General features: G+C 46.5%; 1 protein-coding gene across 4 annotated transcripts in view; it reads left to right on the top strand.

Annotated features, from left to right (window-relative positions):
* The window catches only part of RPGRIP1L (RPGRIP1 like), a 687119-nt gene that overhangs the window by 480324 nt on the left and 186959 nt on the right, over positions 1–19836 (top strand). For all 4 annotated transcript variants that reach the window (XM_069216318.1, XM_069216317.1, XM_069216321.1 and 1 more), the window contains exons 21-22: positions 18099–18261; positions 19210–19298. In XM_069216318.1, the coding sequence (XP_069072419.1) occupies positions 18099–18261; positions 19210–19298 (252 nt within the window). The remainder of the gene's footprint in view (positions 1–18098; positions 18262–19209; positions 19299–19836) is intronic.

Here is a 19836-nt window from a genome sequence, read left to right on the forward strand (position 1 = left end):
GCTGGAAATGACATTGCGGGTCCTGTATAGGCACCACCCCAGCGCGCTGACATCAGTTCTTTTCTTTTCATGCCAGCCAGCACTGATCAATAAGAAAGAGCTACCCTTGAGTCATTTTTTGACTGGTCGTTTTTGACTTTTTGTCAAAGTGTTAGAGCTTTTTAACTCCTGGTGCATTGAGGGATATCTTAGAGGAAGACCTGTTTTAAGCCTTGTGGTTCATGTCATCAGGCGATGTCCATGAAGGATCCACACCTCGTGTGCCTTTGGTGCCTGGAGTGCGGCCATGTCTCAAAGTTGTGCTCTGAGGGGTGGCCATGCATTCGAAGGCTTTGAGGGAGCAGTCCCTGAAGCTGATGGCAACGCAATGCTCGACTCCATGCAAGTTGAGGTCATGGCTGAGAGGAAGGTCTCAGGAGCGGTCGTGGGGTCCTCCATCGTCATTGTCCCATTCCAATTCCTCGGGACGATCGAGTAAGTCGAGGCATAAGAAGTCAAAGAAAGTGAAACATTCTTTGACTACACCTCATCCATTGGTCTGTGAGACCAGGGAGCAGGAGTGCCGTAGCTCTAGGCTTCCATCTGTGGAGCCTGCGTCTGAGCTGACTCCGCACCTCCCTGTGTTTCTGGGAGCTAGAGCAACCCCTGCCCAACTTAAAGAACTCTACAAGGCCATGTGCCTAATTTTTTGGCAATCCGACACCCTGGAATGCCTTCAACCCATCGGAGTCAGAAGTGGCCCCTTCGGGTTCCTGGCCGGTGGCTTCGGCCTCAACTCCAAGGGGTACCCAGGGATCCATGCTTGGATTCGGACCAGTGCTGGCCATACCACCTCAACCATCCCTGCTCCTGGTACTGACACTGATGCTCCCTACACCTTCCATGCCCCCGGGCGGTGCCATCTCCATCCTCATTGCAGACTCTGACACAGAGCCAGATAAGTGTTGTACAACGCCGACAGGGGTCTTGCCCCTATTGTCAGATCCGGAGAGTTAATTATATCAACTAGATTATGGTGATGATTGGGAGGGGGTCACTGCACCCTTTTCAATACCAGCTCCAATAATCTGTGGACTGTCGGACAGACTTGGGTGAAGCCAGTGGTCTGGATACCTCCCCAGATACTGGCATGCTTTCTCCCTGTACCGTAGTTACAGAGGAGGGAACGTCATACTCTATGGTGGTGAGAAGCACGTCTGAGGTCCTGGACCTTGAGTTGCCTTTGGTGGCGATCGGAGCTAATCCTCCAAACCCCTGCTCCCCTTCAATGAAGCCCTTAGTGATGTCCCTACTGGGTACCAAATCCAAACCCAGCACAGGGACTCCTGTGAACAGGACAATTGCCTGCCGCCATCCCCTGCTCCAGGCGACCCAAGTTTCCTTATGCAACACCCTACCCCTGAGAGCTTGGCCACCCAAGCCTCTACCTCCATGGCAGGTTTCCTTCCACACCCCCAGATAGTGAATCCAAGAGGCTCAGCACACTTGGGAAGAAGATGTTTTCGTCCGTCAGCCTTGCAGATAGTCCGAAGGCACTACTCCCTCACCTTCTGGACTAAGCGTCCATCCATGCCACCATCTTACCATCGGATGACGGAGGATCACTTGCCACTTCTCCAAGAGGATGTTACGGCTCTCTTGACCAAGGAAGCCATAGAGAGGGTTCCTGTGCCAGAAGTAGGCTGTGGTTGCTATTCCCACTACTTTCTGGAACCCAAAAAAGACAAGGACCTCTTCCCTGTCCTAGACCTTTGCTCCGTCCGTCCGTTCCTCAGGAAGGAGAAGTTCAAAATGCTCACTCTGGCTCAGGTTTTTTCTGCCCTGGGCACATGAGCTTAGATGGTAGCTTTAGATTTGCAGGCCGCTTATTTCGATATTCCCATCCTGCCTGCCCACGGACTTGCAGTCCACTCTAGGCCACAAGCACTTTCAGTTCACTTTGCTCCCCTTTGGCCTTACCAGCACCCTTCGGGTTTACACCAAGGTGATGGCAGTTGTCGCAGCTCATCTGCTCATGTCTGAGTTTTTAGTCATCCCCTACCTTGACGACTGGCTGTTGAAGGCAAGCTCGCCCCAGGCTGTTGTCTCCCTCCCGTAGACTACGGTGGACCTCCTGCATTTGCCGGGGTTTACTTTAAACATGCCAAAGTAACTCCTGACTTTCTCTTTCAGATGCTCACCTTCATCTGAGCTGTTCTAGACACAGTGCAGATGCAGGCTTATCCTCCTGAGCAATGAGTCCACGATATTCAGGCTGTAATACCAATGTCAACCTCTATCCTGTATTTTGGTGAGAATAACTCTGAGACTGTTGGGTCACATGGCCTCCGCTTCCTGCTAGTGACATATGCCAGATGGCATATGCAGGCTCTGCAGTGGGACCTGAAGTTCCAGTAAGCGCAGCATCAGGGGAATCTCACTGTATCAATCCCAGGCTCAATTACTGCATTTATGTCTCCTCTCAGTATACAAAATCCCAGCTGGCATCTCTAATATTAGGGCACTAATGTCTGGAAGGTCTTTGCATGAAGTCTCGGTGGTAGGTACAGAGAGCAGTTATTGAGTGTAAAGCCCTCCCATTGTCCCATCGAGTCACATAGTGACCAGGTGGGTCAGACTATGTACAGTGAAGGCTTAAAGGTGCTGCTTTCTTGTTTAGGATGCCTGCTCCTCTGGAGTCAGACATGTATCCGACATGTGCTGCAGAGTGGAGCCAAAACTTCTAGGGCCCTGTAGTGGTTACCACAGAGATGCATTTCCTGAATGAGCACTAGGTCTGGGGCATGTTAGCGCATGTATTGGAGTACCATTTTGCACTTAATTCTACCACCCAGTCCATTCACATTCCAGGTCCATATGTTTAAATCTTGCTGTGTCTGTGTTTGTGTTTCCATGGGTATAGTAGTGATGCGTATGTCTGCTCCCATATCAACAGGGGACCCCATGCCTGCATTTTGTACCTCCGTATTACGCATTCTAGTTCTGCTTCATCTAGCACCCCTGTAAGTGAGCAGCCGTAGAAACAAAACAACATATTACAAATCCAAAACAGTTGCCCCAAACCTATGAAGCCCACTCCCTACTCTGCTGCTTTGCACTGTTGCCCTAGAACTGCCCTCCACCCCAAAACTGCAGAGTGCCTTTCGCCCCACAGAAAATGTCAACTACAGTGGTTAGGCTAACACCACCTCACCAAGCTATGTCAAAAGGTTTAAATGAAACATGGTATCCCTTATGGCATGTCTGAAAATTGCGTGCCCCAGCTGATCAGGCCTCCCTTTGCCCCTGCCTCCCCTCAATACCCTTCCATCTGAGTCTCCCCATTCACTACCTCTGGAGCCCATTTGTTTTGCCACTTCACCTCTCTAGGAGTACACTGCAAACCCCTCAGTGTCATCAAACAGATATACCAGCAGGTGCACCGTAGGGGTCTGCTGCTCGCGTGTCTGTGGGGATGTCATATCTCTGCTGCGCTTTAGGGGATGTAGAGCGCTGTGGCTCCAGGTCGCCATTCGGACGTCCTCCCCTCTGTTCCCAGGCTCCCTTCCTGCCAGCGACATGCAACCCCTCGATCTAGTTACATGCCTCCTCTGGGGAGGTAAAATGCCATGATTTGCCCTCTGCCACCACATGCTAACTAGCCGTGCACAGCATCATATACTTCAGGTCCTTGGCTGTGAGCGATTTCTTATCCTCCTCAAAGTTATGTTGTCATCTTTGGACTTGCAGTGTAAAGGCTGGGGAAAAAACAAACAGAGGTGTTTTCATATTTGAGGTCACCATGGGAATGGGCCGCCTGTAGTTAAATACCCTAGCGATGATGGTTCACTGAGGGGCCCTCGGTCGTGGTGGGGGCACCGGAGCCCTATGTGCTCTTTATATTGAGAAGAAGTTGGATAGTCTCTTGTGGGGTAGAGTGCTTATGATGAACTAAGAAGAGATCAATGCTGGATCCCTCCACTCCCTCAGGAACTCCCGCCACATGAATTACGTTTTACCTAGCTCTCACTTCTCGTGTTCCACTTTAGTAGCAATGGCGGTGCTCTGGGCTTGTTCCTCAAGAATTTTGGTTGTTGACTGCAAAAGGTTAGTTTGTGACTCCGCCACAGTGACCTTTTCTGTGATTTTCCTAAATTTCGCTCTGAGAAGATTCACATTCACTGTGACAGCATTCAGTTTGGGCTTAATACTGCTCCTTAGGTCTTGCATGGCGGCTATGATTTCACGCAGCAAAGGATCGTTTGCGGGTTGAGTCTTCAGTTTTTTGTCACAAGCGTTGGCTCCTCCCCTCACACTGCCAGAGGTGGCCATTATCACTGTGTATTTGTCCAGGTTATTAGTAGGTTTAGAGCCTCAATTTCTGACCACATATCTGGGTCTCCCTCTCATTGATTCTCCCCGTATCATTTAGCACACATTTCACACTGTCCACCTTCAGTATGTGCAGGCCTTTCAAAGATCGACTATGTGGTGTCTGCTTGAAAATTGCAATTTTCGAGTGTGAACTCAGGCCAAACAGCGTACCTAGGCCATGCAGCTGGACTGTTCACTAGGGTCCAGTCGAAGCCCAGGGACTCATAGAGAAAGAGGTCTCAGTTCTGGCCTCCTAGAACAGTCAATGTTTTCCACCTCCTGCAAATGAAAAAAAGAGGCAGGAGAGGCAGATTCTCTTTCAGGGACCCAAGGTTTAAGGGCCCTTTGTTTCCTGCCCTGCTGTTTGCTCTGGGAGGGGAGGGGGGGGAGGGGGAGGGGGTTGGGCCTTATATGGTGTAAATGATCGCATGAATTGGCTGCTGCAGGCCCACAAGTGAAAGAAATGTTGGTGCCACTGAGCACCCCTGGATCTAGTCCGCCCCAGGGCCGCCGCTGCCGTGACACATTTTGCGGCCTGTCCCCACAGCCACAATAGGCTGCAGCGTCAGGGCTGAGCCAGTTATTTCCTAGGCCCCACAGCACCAGCACCACAGATGGGGTCCCTGACGCCAATCCAAGTTTGATGGTGCAGTAGCCCGACCCACCGGTTCTCCTCAACTCTGAACCCTCTCCTCTGTCCATTCTGCACCCTGTGTTGTTGGGATGAGAGCTCTACGCTGGTGTCCGCAGTTGTAGTCCTCAGCAGGCCTTGAGTTTAGGGAGTTTGTTGCGGTCTCTGCTGAGCTGTGCCGCTGGCTGTTGCTGTTTCTTCGTGGGGGGAGGGAGAGGAGGGTTTCGTTGCCGGGCCACATCTATGGGCCACGGAAGACCTCCAGGCAATCATGTGTGTACGGTTTGTAGCTTGATTGTTCTCTGATTCATATGTCATTGGAGCCACTGTATTTTTGTTGTAATGTCCTGGCCTGTCCCGGCGCTTGCCCGAGTTGAGACCGCCGTGCTGGGATCGGTCCGGGTGTCATTACATGGCCCTCCTCAATGGTGTTGCAGAGGGAGTCCCCACAGCAGAGTCTTCGCATGGGGGCTCAGCGGTTTGCCCCCTTTGTCTACACCATGCCCCTCCTTGCTCTCACCTCTGGTCAGCTTGCTGTGTGGGATGGGGAAAGAGACCCAAGGGAGCAGCTGCGAGCCCCACCACCTTGTCACTGGGCCTCCGCTCCACTGCTCGCAATCTTCGCAGCTGTGCACCTCACCAGGGAAATCACTGCTCCCAAGATCGTTAGGGCCTTAAAATCACTCGAAACACCTCTGGTAGACAGGGGCAGCAGGATCCTCTGCAGGCATTGGATGGCTGGGCACAAACCGGATAGTTAGATGGGTCATTTTCTGGCAGTTAGAGAACCGTCTTAATGCGTGGCCACCTTGGTTGGCGCCTATCCATGCCCCCCCAAAAGTACTGTTTAAACTGACCCACTTACACTTTGTACACATAACATACATCACTCGAAAAAGTTAGTGCTAAATTACTTGGGTAGGACGTTTTCTTGTGGTAGATGTGGATAAATGGGGTCTGGATTGCTGCACCTGTTATGGGACTGTCTGCACCTGTTCTGGGTCAGAGTGGTAGAGAGATTGTGTACAGTAACAGTTCCCTGCCCTTAAAATGTATCAACCAATGTACGCAATTGGTATTCTATGTAAAGCAAAAACCTAGAATGAAAATTAAGAGTGGCATAAATGGGCCCATCTTGGCAAAAATACTAATAGCAATACACTGGTTCAGCCCCTTTACCCCAAAAATTGAACAATCAAAACAAATTGATTACAGCAGATGAACAATACTTTAAAGCTTTAAGTAACAATGATAAATTAATGAAGGATGTAGCTGACTGGGCCAATATTTTGGTGAAATTGTTTGCCCCCCCACCCTCAGTGATGAGCAAACCAGGCGGTACCAAACTAAAATACTACCAGCCTACTGAAAGGAAATGCAGACGTATGGGCTAGACTAAACTACTAAAGTAATACTTTTTATTTTTTTTTATTTTTTTAAGTATTGTTATTGAGTTTTCCTAACAGATCTGTACAGTTTACATATGTGTTTACATTGGTAGGATTTAGTAGATCTGATATAACTTTTACATTCACACAAAACGAAAGCAAAGAAAAGAAAGAGAAAAGAAAGAAGAAAAAAACCACGCTTAGGTCATATTTTAACATACATTATGTATTTATCCGCTGTGCTTAATTGAGGGATCGTGCAGTTTAGTACTTGGTGGCCCCACATCGGAGCACCTGGTTATCTTATTCCATGATAGTTCTTGTTGTTTATGGTTGGGGAGGAGGGATACTGAGCTGATGTCTGTTCACCAGGTGTAACGTGGTGGTATTCGTTATGCGTGTTCTGCTTGTGCAATCTACGCTTGCTGGACGCTGTGGTTGGTCGCAATTTGTGAGGTGTAGAGGTAGTTACCCACACATGCCAGGTGGTGTATTTCGTCCATCCGTTAATTATGTTTAATCAACTTGAGTTCTAACTGGTTTAGCTCCAATGCTATATCATTGTCCCGCTCATTGGCGGCCTCTCATCATTTTTAGCTTCTAATCCGGTTACTAGAATTTCCCAAGTTTTACACCCTGAGTGCTGTTGACCCCCACGTGCCAATTTACTCAGCACCTGGGATTCTGTGCGGGTCCAACGCAGTGTTAGCGAATGCCAGGATTTCAGATCGGGCGCTTTGGATGCTTTCCCATTCATAGCGATCAGCCTTTTATACATCACATATGCTAGGTCTGCAAACTTATGTAGGTGCCTGTGTTTCTTTTCTCTGGTTCTCAGCCCTAACAAACAGGATTTAGGGTCCACTGCTAATGCAAGACCTGTCATTTCTGAGACTTCTTCTACAACTCCTCTCCACTCACTTTGTATCTGCGCGCACTCCCAAACCATATGGTAGAAGTGTGCCAGTGGGGCATCACATCGTGGGCAGGTGGATGCCGATTCTGGAAACATACGATTAATCCTGGCTGGGGATAGGTATGTTTGGTGTATGTAGTTAAATTGTGTTTAGCGAAACCTGGGCTTTCTCGATACCCCCCGGGTGTGATAAAGGGCTTTCGGTCAATCCGCCGCTGGTACCGGTTCTGGCAGGACTGCATTCCATCTATCTCTTACGCTCTCCAAATTGAGTTCAGGGGATTTATTCAGAATTTTATAGAAATTTGTCACTACCTTTATTTGATAATCGTATTGCAGCATGTGATGTAATGTGGGGGAAGTCAGGGGTTCCAGATCTCCAGCCGACCGTATCTTTTTGATCAGGTGACTCATGGCGTAGTAGGCCAAGAATTGCCCGGGATTCACTGCTGTGAGGGCTTGTATAGATTCAAATGACATCATTTTCCGGTATCAGTCCCAGTGGGAGGAGTGGCGAGTAGGGGAGCATCTTATAGCCTTTTTGTATGTACCTCTGCCAACATGAGTGTGCCACCGCCATTAACGGATTACCAGGCCCACCTCTCAGTATTTTATTTGTTAGCCATGTGAGCAAGGGTACTCCATGTAGACGAGCCAGTAGCCATGCGGATTCCGCATGTGTTGGTCTGTGGATCCAGTTTAGTATCCACTGTAGCTGTGCTGCAGCGAAATAGAATTTGAAATTGGGAGCGCCCAGCCCGCCCACACTGATTGGTCGCTGCAATGTGATGAGTGCGACTCGCGTTCTGCCCCCGCCCCGTATAAGCCGCAGTAAGATTGTGTTCCGGTTGCGGAAGAAGCTCCTGGGGACCCAGAGTGGCAGTGCCGCAAAGTAATATAGCAATCGAGGAAGTAACAGCATGTTTGCCACCGCCACTGTGCCTAGAGGCGACAGTGGCAGCTTGGTCCAAAACCGCAGCGACCCCTTCATGGAAGCTAGTGCTCTCCCCAGGTTCCCGTCTCTAAGGTCCTCATTTCTATGATATATATGGACCCCCAAGTATTTGAATGTATTGAAGCACCATTTTAGGCGGCCTATAGGGGCATTCTCTCTTCTTGCTGGGGACTATCTAGTTAGCGGGAATGCACACGATTTATCCCAATTTACCACCAGACCCGATAGTTCCCCGTATTCAGTCAGGAGTGACATTACTGAGGGTATCGTCTTGTTTCCTTTCCGCACATATATTAGGGCATCATCTGCGTACAGTGATATAATGTGGTATAACCCGTCTCTGGCTACTACCCATCTTTCTTTCATAGCACGTATTTGGGTAGCCAGTGGTTCCATTGCTATGGCAAACAATAAGGGAGATAGGGGACATCCCTGCCGAGTGCCTCTGGTAATCGGAAAACTCTGGGATATAATCCCTGCCCGTTTTCACCCTGGCTTGTGGCTTGCCATACAGTGTCTGTACCCATTGTATGTAGTTAGGTCCGATTCCCATACTTTGCATGGTGGCAAATAGGAAGTCCCATCCTAATGTATTGAATGCTTTCTCGATTTCCGGGAATCTGATTCGGCCAGCTCAGACTCCACGTTAACAGAAGTACTAAAGGGCCCGAAGCTCACCCCAGATCTGCGGACGCACTGTAGACACGGGGCACCAGCTGTTTACCCCCTCGAAATGAGCGACCAATCTGAAGGGTGGCACAGACTGTCTGCACGCGTTCCCACATGGTGGAAGACGCAGTCACCGACAGCGAGTATCTTTTGAACTACCTTCCCCCCCACTTACCGAAAATTTTATTTAAAGTCATTGAATATGTGCTCAGATAGGGGTAAACAATCCGGGAGCGCCCAGTTGTACACGCAGACAATGTTTGTGGAAGGATGTGACCCCCGTACGTGAGCCACATCTGGTTGCTAATATAGCTCTCCCACAGGTATTCACATGGATACAAGTTGTATTAAGTAGTAGCAAGTTGTGTAGTTTAACACAAGTTCATAGTTGGGTGTGGGGGTTAATAAGGGTGGGAGGTGGGGGGGAGATAGATAAGTTGTGTTCAAAAGGTCAATCCGAAACACAGGCAACACTGCTAGTGCTGATGGTCTTGTTTACATACCGGGTGGGGATGGGAGGGAGTCGGGTGGGTATTGATACCAGGTTTGCACCACAGGCAGGTGCTCTACACAATGTTATATGGTGCAAAACGTAACCCCTTTAATGCGTCAATATGAAATAATTACGTGGAATGGGAGGGGCCTGGATGCACCAAGTAAAAGATCCCGGATACATGCATGCCTTAGACGCCAGCGCGCACACATTGCCATTCTCCAAGAAACACACTGTTTGGAGCCAGACTTACGGGAGATACGTGAAAAATGGGGTGGACAGGTGGTAGGCACAACGTACTCGGCCTTCGCCAGAGGAGTTTTGGTATGGATAGCAGGCGGTGTCCCCTTTGCCCAAACCTCACATAGAATAGGCCGGGTGGCAGATATGTGGTAATAGAGGGCCAACTAGATGGGAAACAATTGTCAATAATCGGCGTCTACGCCCCCAACAGTGCGATAGTTGAATTTCTGGGCACACTCACTCCAGCATTATTAGTAAACCCCGCAGCCCCATCCATTTGGGGTGGCGACTTTAACAGCATGCCGAATGCAGAATTAGACAGGTCAAATACACCCCCAAAAGCAACACTAAACAGAACCGCCAGAAGCCCCTTACTAGCATGGCAGACAACATAAGAATATATGACTTATGGCGCACGAAGCACCCGCAGCAGAGGGAATATTCATTCTATTCAATACCCCACAAAGTACACACAAGAATAGATATAATATGGGGGTCCTGGGATATATATGAGAACAGATACATAAGTCAGAATACCTGGCCAAAACACTATCGAATCACTCACCACTTAGAATAACATTGAACTGGGGCAGAAGACGCTCGGAGATCCCCACCTGGCGAATGCAGGTGGAGGCTCTCCAGGATCAGGCGTTCACAGATGGATTAAATACAACAGTGAGACAGTACTGGGAAATCAATAAAGGCTCCACCGGTTCCAGAGCATTAGAATAGGAGGCTCATAAGGTTGTAGTTAGAGGGCACTGTATCTCAACCACTTGGGGAGTGAGGGGCACTTTACATGAGGAGGTCAATAAATTAGAAAAGGAACTGAGAGCAACAGAAATAGAAGTGGCACGAAATGAGACTCCCTACACAGTGCTAAAAGAGGCACGTACAAAATATAACGAAGTAGACTCTCGCATCCGTCGATATGACCACAAATACCACTTAATGCACCTACACACAGAGGGTGACAGATCGGGCAGCCTGCTGGCGTGGCTCCTACGTGGAGACCGCCAGCAGTCCACCATAGGGACCATACGGGGAGAGGCAGGCAAAATGGCCACCACACAAGAAGAGATTAACGTGGCGTTTAGGGAATACTACACGAATCTCTACACCAAACGTACAACATGCACACCGCAACAACTTGACTCCTTCCTGGCGGACTCACCACTGGTGCAATTATCGCAGGCAGACAGGCAGTTACTGGAGGCTCCTCTGAAAATGGAGGAAAAAGATTTGGCAGTAGCACAGATGCCCAGGGATAAAGCCCCAGGAACAGATGGCCTTCCAATAGAATATTACTCCACTTATTTGTCACAGTTAAAGCCCCACTGAAACTCTTTGAGGAGGCATGGACCAGCATGACGCTGCCTCTAACACAAAGAGAGGCAATGATAGTGGTCCTACCTAAACAAGGATGCGATCCCACAGACGTCAAATCCTATAGGCCACTATCGCTCCTGAATTTAGATTGTAAAATACTAGGTAAAATCTTGGCTAACAGGTTAGCTCCTATTATACACACCTTGATACACGAGGACCAAAATGGATTCCTCCCAAAACGCAACACTTTTCTAAATACCCGTAGGCTGCTGGGTGTTATGGGAGACACTCCCCCGGAAGCACATGACGAGATGGTACTATTCCCGGAGTGCCTTGAAAGAGTTTTGTGTGTGTAAAGGAGTTTCCTTCAAGGTTTTCGCCCTTTATTCTGCTGCCTGTTTTTCAGTGGGTTGACCTTTGGTTCTTTTCTTGGAGCGCTTCCGCGATGTAGAAGTGAGCCATTCCTCTCCTTCGTCCGTTCCAGCTTGCGTCCAAGGCCTTTGGCGTGCAGCCACGTCCAGGCATCCTCGGGGGAGGTGAATACGTGAGTGCGATCGTCTGATATTACTCTCAACTTGGCAGGGAACAGTAAGGCGTATTTAATATTATGCTCGCAAAGGCGTTGTTTAATTTTTACATAAGAGTTGCGTTGTCTCTGTACCTCCTGGGTAAAGTCTGGGTAGACATTAATTACTGAATCCTCATGTCGGAATGGGCCTTTACTATGGAACTGCTGTAGTATTAATTCCTGGTCTCTGTAGTTTAAGAATCTTGCTATCAGCGGTCTAGGTGGTTGTCCTGGGGCCGGGGGCCTACCCGGGACTCTATGTGCCCTTTCCACAGAGAAGAACTTCGATGGGGCCCCATTTAGTACCTCCTTGATCAACCATTGTTCTAAGAATATTTCTGTGTTCTGCTCTGTTAGTTTTTCGGGAAATCCTAAAAAGCGTACATTGTTTCACCGGGATCTACCTTCTGCTTCTTCAGCGCGTCGCCATAAGATCTTCACCTCTGCTTCCAGCTGTTGAATTTGTTTTTGGTTGTCCGTGGCCGATGGGTTCAACTCATTTAGTACCTCTAACGCTGATTTCACTCTCTCCACCAAATTGCGATGGTCCACTCTGAGTAGGTTCAAATCTTGTGATACTGTGTCTATCCTGTTTTCCAGGGAGGTTTTAGTGTCCATAATCTCCTGTAGTACTTTTTCAAATTGTGTAGAGGGAGCTTGGAGTGTGCTTTCCAGTGATTGTAGAGTTGGTACTAGCAGTTGATCGCTTGATGCCTGTCCTTGTGTAAGTCAGTCTTGATTTTTCGCGGATTTGGTTCTCCTGGCCATGATGCATTACCGTTGGTCGGCCCGCTGGGAGCGGAGCGGCGTATCAGTGCCCTGATTGGATGCCGAGTTCCACTGTTGTTGCGCTCACGCTCCACAAAGTGGGGTTTCTCCTCGGGGCGCTGTCAGATCTGCTTGCAGCCCTTCCCAGTGCGTGAAGGCCGGCGGCGGGGCCCGGCACGAATACACCCATGTTCAGCGGTGCCCCCAGATGTTAAGTGGCCCGCCATAGGGCCTTATGGCCGGCCCTCTCTGCTCCCTGTAAGTGGTGTTCCCTTAACCCCCAGCGGGGGGAGGGGGACCCAGGTAGTGCTGGTGCAGAGTGAAATGAAACCGGTGAGAGGGGTGAGGGGGGCCCAGTCTCACCCAACCTCTCGGGCCCCTCTCCAGTCCTGTGTGGTTATTGTTGTTTTGTTCTTATTATTGTTGCCCCCGTTGACCGTGGGGGGAAAAAGTCCTCAAGTGGCAGTTTATGGCTGCCTCTCATCCACCCGCGCTACCCCGCCGTACTTATTCTGTGTGGCTCTCACACGCCGGGCTCGTCCGCCCAGCCGCACCGCTCGCTCCTCACCCGTTGGACTGGTCCCTGCGGGACAGTGCGTTCCTCCGGAGCTCTGCGCAAACTCCCGGGGCTCGGCTCGGCTGTCGGGGGCGCCCCACCCGGCGGCAGACACCAGTTGGTCGCGGCACTCCTCGGTCTCCAGGGCAAGCCGGGGGGGGGGGAGGAGAGCGAGCCTCCTCCAGCGCTGACCCCCGCGATCGAGAGTTTCCCTTTGGGACGCCTCTCTCACGCACCTCAATTTCGTCCGGCCAGGACCCCAGGCAGCGCCTGCGCCTTCTCCAGTTCCTCGGGTCGTCGTTGGGGAGCCACGATGTCTCGCTGTCAGCTCCCTCGCGGCCCGCACTCCATCTTAGTCACTGCGCCGCAGCTCGCGGCGCCGCTCGATTCTTAGAAGCAGCCAAGTCCTAGGGGCACATTTCTATGCATTTAGACGCTGATCTCCAGTCCGGGAGCGCCCTACAGGATATTGTTCGAGGGCCCGAGTCGGAGCTCTCGCTTAAGCGTCCGTCTCGGCTGCCATTTTGGCTCCTCCCCCACTAAGGTAATACTTTGTGATGTTGTATGCATGATAATGCAAAATGGATTGAAATATTCCTAAAATGTATTATGATATTGTTGAATACCTATAAAAAGAATTTAAAAGTTATAATGGCACCCTAATATACAGCATTGTTGTGGACACATAGAATTTCAGTAAATAGTTCCGTAATCAGAAACAATTTGTTTAGGCATAGTTTTAAGAGTTTTTATTCTTTCACATCACTCACTAGTTTGACCATATATTGACAGACGTAACAGATATCCTGTCCGCCTTACTACAAGCACATTGTATCCCAAAGTACTTGTTTTTTGTTTTACTTATTTAAGATTATATCAACAGAAACATAACCATAATCATACAGGTAAAGCTCCTCAAGGCATTACAAAATAGCTATCTCCAATCAAAGCTTCTCAATGAAATGCAAACATATATTGTGTAGATTGACAACAGGAATTGCAGATTTAAATACAGGAGAAAAGAAAGGTCGGTAATCATGCTTTTTAATCACATTATGACCTATGTTATCATTTTATATGGCGCAGAAAAAGAGATATGTTGTTTCTTGGAATCTAAGAATCTACCTTCCTCTGGATTGGACTCTCTAAAACATGGCTGTACCTGAAGAATACTTATATCCACAAGTAGGTAGAGGTATAATCTATAAGTAAGAAGATAATGGAGAGGAAGAATACGGGAAAATAGAACAAAAGAAAAAGAGAAAGAAAGACACGAGAAAAGAAAGGGATAGAAAAAGAAACAATAAAAATTCAAAATACTCCTATATTCCATTCTTAATGCACTTGTATGTAGGTATCTGAATATCCATCACATTTTGTGATGGAGTACCTGTCCTCAAAAATTCTGAATCAGACTCTATGCATAAACACAACATGATCAGCTTTTTTGAGTTATGCCCACACCCATCCTTCAAACTACATGATTGGCTTAGACAGTGGAAATTCATGAACATGTTCAGTTGATTCAAAGTCTGTGATAGCATGGACAGTCGTCACTGCATTCTCTCTGTCACCTCAAGGTTGCACTACATATGGACTTTACTACCTCCAAGTTGATATACTCTGCCATTTTCTGTGGTAATAAATGATTAGTTTAACTGTACTGTGAAACTCCTCCCCTGGTTTAACAGATGCAACACACAAGACTATTTTAACTAAGCAAACCATATAAACTACCTTTAATCCCTCTATCTAGAAAATCAACCTGAAACAAACTTAAACTTAGCATCTACCCAGTGCATATTGCATGTAAAGTGTGCACATATACTAATCGTTTTTACCATTTGCCTTCATCTTGTGTACATAGACTACATTTGTGTTTGGCCGGATATGATACAAATGAAATATCTTTCAGTCACGCTGTTACGTATTATCACTTCACACACGATTCAAGTGCCCACGGCATTATGTGAAATTGGTCATCTCTGCCCAGCCTGGGTACACATTGTCCATGTGCCTAATTTAAGCTATACGAGCAATATGCTTTCAGTGTTTTAGTCTAGGATGGTAACCCTTCTTGTCAGTTTTGTTTGTACTGAATGCTGGGTTATTTTGCCTTCATAAACGTCTTTAATTATTTCTTTTACTTGCTTTAAATGCGTGCTCTCTGCCTTACAATTACGCTTGTTCATGCAGTGATATCATGCATAATCTTACAGAGGTGACATCAGAAAGCATTTTTAGATGATGAGCATTACGTGGCTGGGTGTGTTATGGTTTGTTTTGCTATCCACAACTGGCCAGTTTCTGGGGTTTCACCTTTGTATCTTAACCATAACATCACTTGAACTGTGTGTTGTTAAGGCAATTTCTGAGTTTGTTCCTGAACATACATTGTCTTTTGAGACAAAAAAAACATAACTCACTCTTGAAGTGTTTTCAGTGAATACACCCTCATACATAGCATAGATGTGTGTTGCCTTGCTTTTGACACAAATATGTGTACAGTTATTGATTCCAAGACTTGTCACATTTAGTATCATAAAAGGCATGTTAGTACATAAAGTCCTCCACATATTTCTGTTGAACCGTGCAATTTTACACTGTCACTTTTTCCTGTGGTATTTTACCCTTAGTGAGTTTGACTGTGTTGCGAGTCCTCTGCGGGTATTCCTGTTTAACTCACCATGTGAGCCTCCTATGCAAACGCTTCATTCAGTTTTACCCAACAGGAGTCCTTCATCTCCATCATATCTGGAGCATGTATGGAGGGTGCATGGACAAATTTGTGTATGTGACAGAGTGTGAGGTCTCTGCTTGTCTAGCTGAGGGAATGGTGTAGTCTGTGGGACTCCACTTGTTAATGGCAAGCGAATGGCTTTCTGCAGGCAATGAACCGGTCGCTGCTCACCTGTGAGCCTTGTTTGATTTATTTACCCCTTGCCTCTAGTGCAGTTGTTTTAAGTGGGTGAGGATGATGGCCTGTCACGCATTTGCAGTGCTGCTGTCTATGCAAGGATTCTGGAGTAATACCAATGTTCCTGTTGGAATCTCCATCTCTGAGGAAACTGATCTTATGTATGGAGCAGATACTCATTTTACCGGGACTGGTTTGAACAAGTCCAGCAGATGATCTACCTGAATATGACCCCAGCATGCCTCAGTCATGCAGTGGCCATAATGTTTGCAGAGTATCCCATTGGTTCAAGGCTGACCATAAGTAATGGATCACGACCAGCTTAGTAAGACATTCTATCATGAGCCAAGGATAGAGCTAGAAAATAGTGTAGTAGAGAAGGATTGTGTTCTAGAGGTAGTCATTCTGATTGCTGCTTATATCTGGGCTAAGAAAAAGTCTCAATCATTATGCTAATTGAATTGTTCCTGTGACTAGCCTGTTTGGGTTTAATCCTATCAAATTGTAGAAGACAACACCGGATTGCATCTTCCATGTGTAAAGCCTGGCTGTCAGCTATGTCCAAGCTCAGTGGCCTGTGAGAAGTTGTTTGACCATGCCATACTGCAAACATGAGGTGGCCTGGCCACTGATTACAAGGTTGTCTAAGCATTACCATTTTCTGTTGGATGTTGCCATTGAAGCATGGGAAGCAAATTGTCCCTCTTGATGACATGAAGATTAGCTGTCTTCTCTTCTCACCTTATCCATGCTGCAGGAAAGCTTTATGCTCTTTCCAGTTCCATTGAGGGGTCTTAAGAATTAACTCACCTTCACTCTCTGTACTCGACCAGTAATTTAGAAGTAGCAGAAGGAGAGCACCATGGGTCCAGAACTGTTGACCTCATCTCTGTAACCCAGGCTATTCTAGAGTTACATACATTTAAACTGGTGTTGCACTACTAGGAAGCTAAATAGTTTCCAGCTTTGATCTTGGTGTTGTCGGGGGTCACACTTGTATACGCACACCTATGGATACCCCAGACACTGGACTTTCTTAACTGTGAACAGAGAAGGATTAATTCTGTGTTAGATGTACTCCTTTATTTGAATAAAACCACATTTTCAGAATATTTGCCCATATCCTTGCGATCAGTGATGTGTAACCTTAATATGCATCAAGTAGATCAGGGACCAGTCTCTTATACTTCTCTTTCCATTTTATTTAGGGTACCACTTAGCCCACAAAGAAGAGATGGGCAAGATCAGTATATTGCCCATTTGTTCTACTGCTTCTCCCCTTCAGTTCTTTTTCACTTCCAACAAGTAGAAAAGCCACCCTTACCACTATCCACAGGAACGAACAAATACATCCACCTTACCTGCAGAGACCACTGAGATCAGTAGACTGCCTGCCAGTTCTAGATGTGTCCCTTTGTAGGGCACAACTTTCACCCTTGCTCAGCAGGCTCTGGAAGCTGGTACTTAACTTTGGTTGCAAAAGATGTGCCACTGTCATCACCTAGGTGTCCTTTTCAAGAACATATAATGAAGAAAGTCTAGTACAGGTATACTAACTAGTGAACCATATCCTCGTAGACATTAATTCCAGATAGAAGACTGCAGTTCCAGTTTAGCTTACAGTTGTCCCTGTAATAGTTACAAGTTTGGATTTTGACAATAATCAAACATAATAACGGGGGTTGTTCACAGTTTCTGTAATGTTATTGATTATGTCAGCAGTGCTGTATTCAATGTCATCATTTATCTCGTTTCTCATTCCAGCTGCATGTGTGCCTGTGTGTGTGCATGTATAAGATAAAAACACATAATATACTCCGATATACATATCCTGATATAATATTTGAGGTGTCCCACTGTTTTGCTCTAAACTTCCCTATAAATGGTACATTTCAAAACAAGGCTACAATTCTACTGCTAGTGAAAAGATATCACTGCAAATTCAAGTGCGTTGTAAATTTATGAAGTCCCCTAAAAACCTTGATCGAAGGAGACATTATGGTTGCGATCCAATACCAAAAAGCAGTTGAAATGTCCTAGTACTTTTGAGCTATGCACTTCCCCCATTGCCCTTCTCTTGACTTCATACATAATGTCACAGATAACATCACAGAAAGACATAATGAATGGCATTGCTGTTAGCATTATGTGTTATTTAAAGATATATATGTCAGTGAATATGTACATACACACACAAACTCTCTCTCTCTTCATATTTGAAACCTAAAAAGATTTATAAATTGAATACCGGACAGGACATATCACATGACAAAATTAGTCATGAACATTGTACAAATCTCATTTTGTTGTAGGTTGTAATAGGAACATTGTCTGGTAATGAGTTACTCGAAGCTGATGAAGACACTTTGAAGGAAAAAGATGACATTGATTCTGATGTGTCTGAGGGCCAGTTGGACGAAAGCTTGCTTGCTTCAGATGATGAAATGGATATTGCTGAGCAACTAGAAGAAGAAGGTATGTTTTAAAAGTAAAGTCATCTGTAGTAATGTTTCATACTTTGAGAGATCTCTTTTGCAATTAATAAAGTGTTGGATGCTTACCTCTTTGTGAGCCTCGACTTTCTTTAAAAAACTGTAGTTACAGTTGCTATCTTTAGTGGCTAAACACTGAAGGAATTTGAGATTGCAGCCTGTCACACTCCATGTTGCTCTGTGATCTCTCCTTAAAGGACACCTGGCACAAGGGTCTCATCCCCCCTTCCTTCTCCCCTGTCTTCCTTCCCTCCTTAGTTAACTCCCTCTGTCATCCTCTAACCCCTCAGCCCATTTACATCTCCTCTCACCCTCTTGGTTACTATTCCCTTATGGTAGCCTATGGATCACTTGAACCCACCGCCTGGCATTTGCAAGAGTCTTTTTTACTGGAGAAGAGCAGTTCATATGAACCAGGAATTCTCTTACTGCTTCACCTCCCTGGGTACTTGGACAGTACTGCAGCATGACAAACAGAAACTGAGTATGGTTTGCTCGGTTTACTGATCTGATCAGTACTTCCAGAATGCTCTAAATGTTTTGTGTTGTTGTCAAATGTATCACAAAGTAGTTGAAGATAAAGTTACAAAAAAGATATGCATCAGTGGATAATAGATCATATGCAGTAAAGCCATAATTTTCAAAAGTAGGTAACATTCATTTAAACCTTCTTGAATTAATAATAGCAGTCAACTGGGCATTTATTGTATTTGCCCATCACTTGTCAGCTACATTATAACTAACCTTCTCTTAAAGACATAAGGAATTTATCTGCAAAAAATGGCAAATAATCTATAGTTTAATAATATACTGTATCATCATTTAATTTGATCACTGAGATGTGATTTTGGCTTAAATTAGAATATAGCTTTAAATGGAAACCAGTGTATATTAATTTGTTTTTAACATGCTTTATTTTTTATTATAACAGATACCTTTGATAAAGAAGCCAACGAGTCCATTGTGTCTGATAGTGATGATGGCATTGTACCAGGTTCTGTGCCTAAAGGCATTAAACAGGTCGGTTTCTTTGCATACAGCTTAACAGAAGCATTGGTTTGTGCTTACATTGTGCTTTGCATAGTGCGGAAAGAAGTTGTTCAAACTGTAGGTACCAATAATGTTGTATTCTATTACTCCTGTAAGCATAAGTTTCCAAAATTCAAATACAGGCAAACTATTTTCCGGAGGGAGATTCTGCTCCACAGATAGATGCCTTTTGGAGGTTTGTATTTACTTTTGTTTAGCCCCCGACCTTCTAGAGTGATCTAGGTGGCATCTAAAGTAAAGACATGTTCTGGGGAATCAGCCACCTCCGACAGGGGAATGGAATGGTTAGGGACGACAGATCTGACTTCTTGGACCAAATGGATTCCATCTGCAAAATAAGTAAAAAGAAAGTTGATTCATACTTAAGAGACGTAGGCCCTCATTACAACCCTGGCGGTCACAGACCGCCAGAGCTGTTTTGGAGGTTGTACCGCCAACAGGCTGGCGGTACAAACTCACGGATTACGACCGCGGCGGAAGCGCTGCGGTCGCACTGCCGGGACCAGCG

This window comes from Pleurodeles waltl, chromosome 12 (assembly GCF_031143425.1).
Source record: "Pleurodeles waltl isolate 20211129_DDA chromosome 12, aPleWal1.hap1.20221129, whole genome shotgun sequence".
In the NCBI taxonomy this organism is placed as follows: Eukaryota; Metazoa; Chordata; class Amphibia; order Caudata; family Salamandridae; genus Pleurodeles; species Pleurodeles waltl.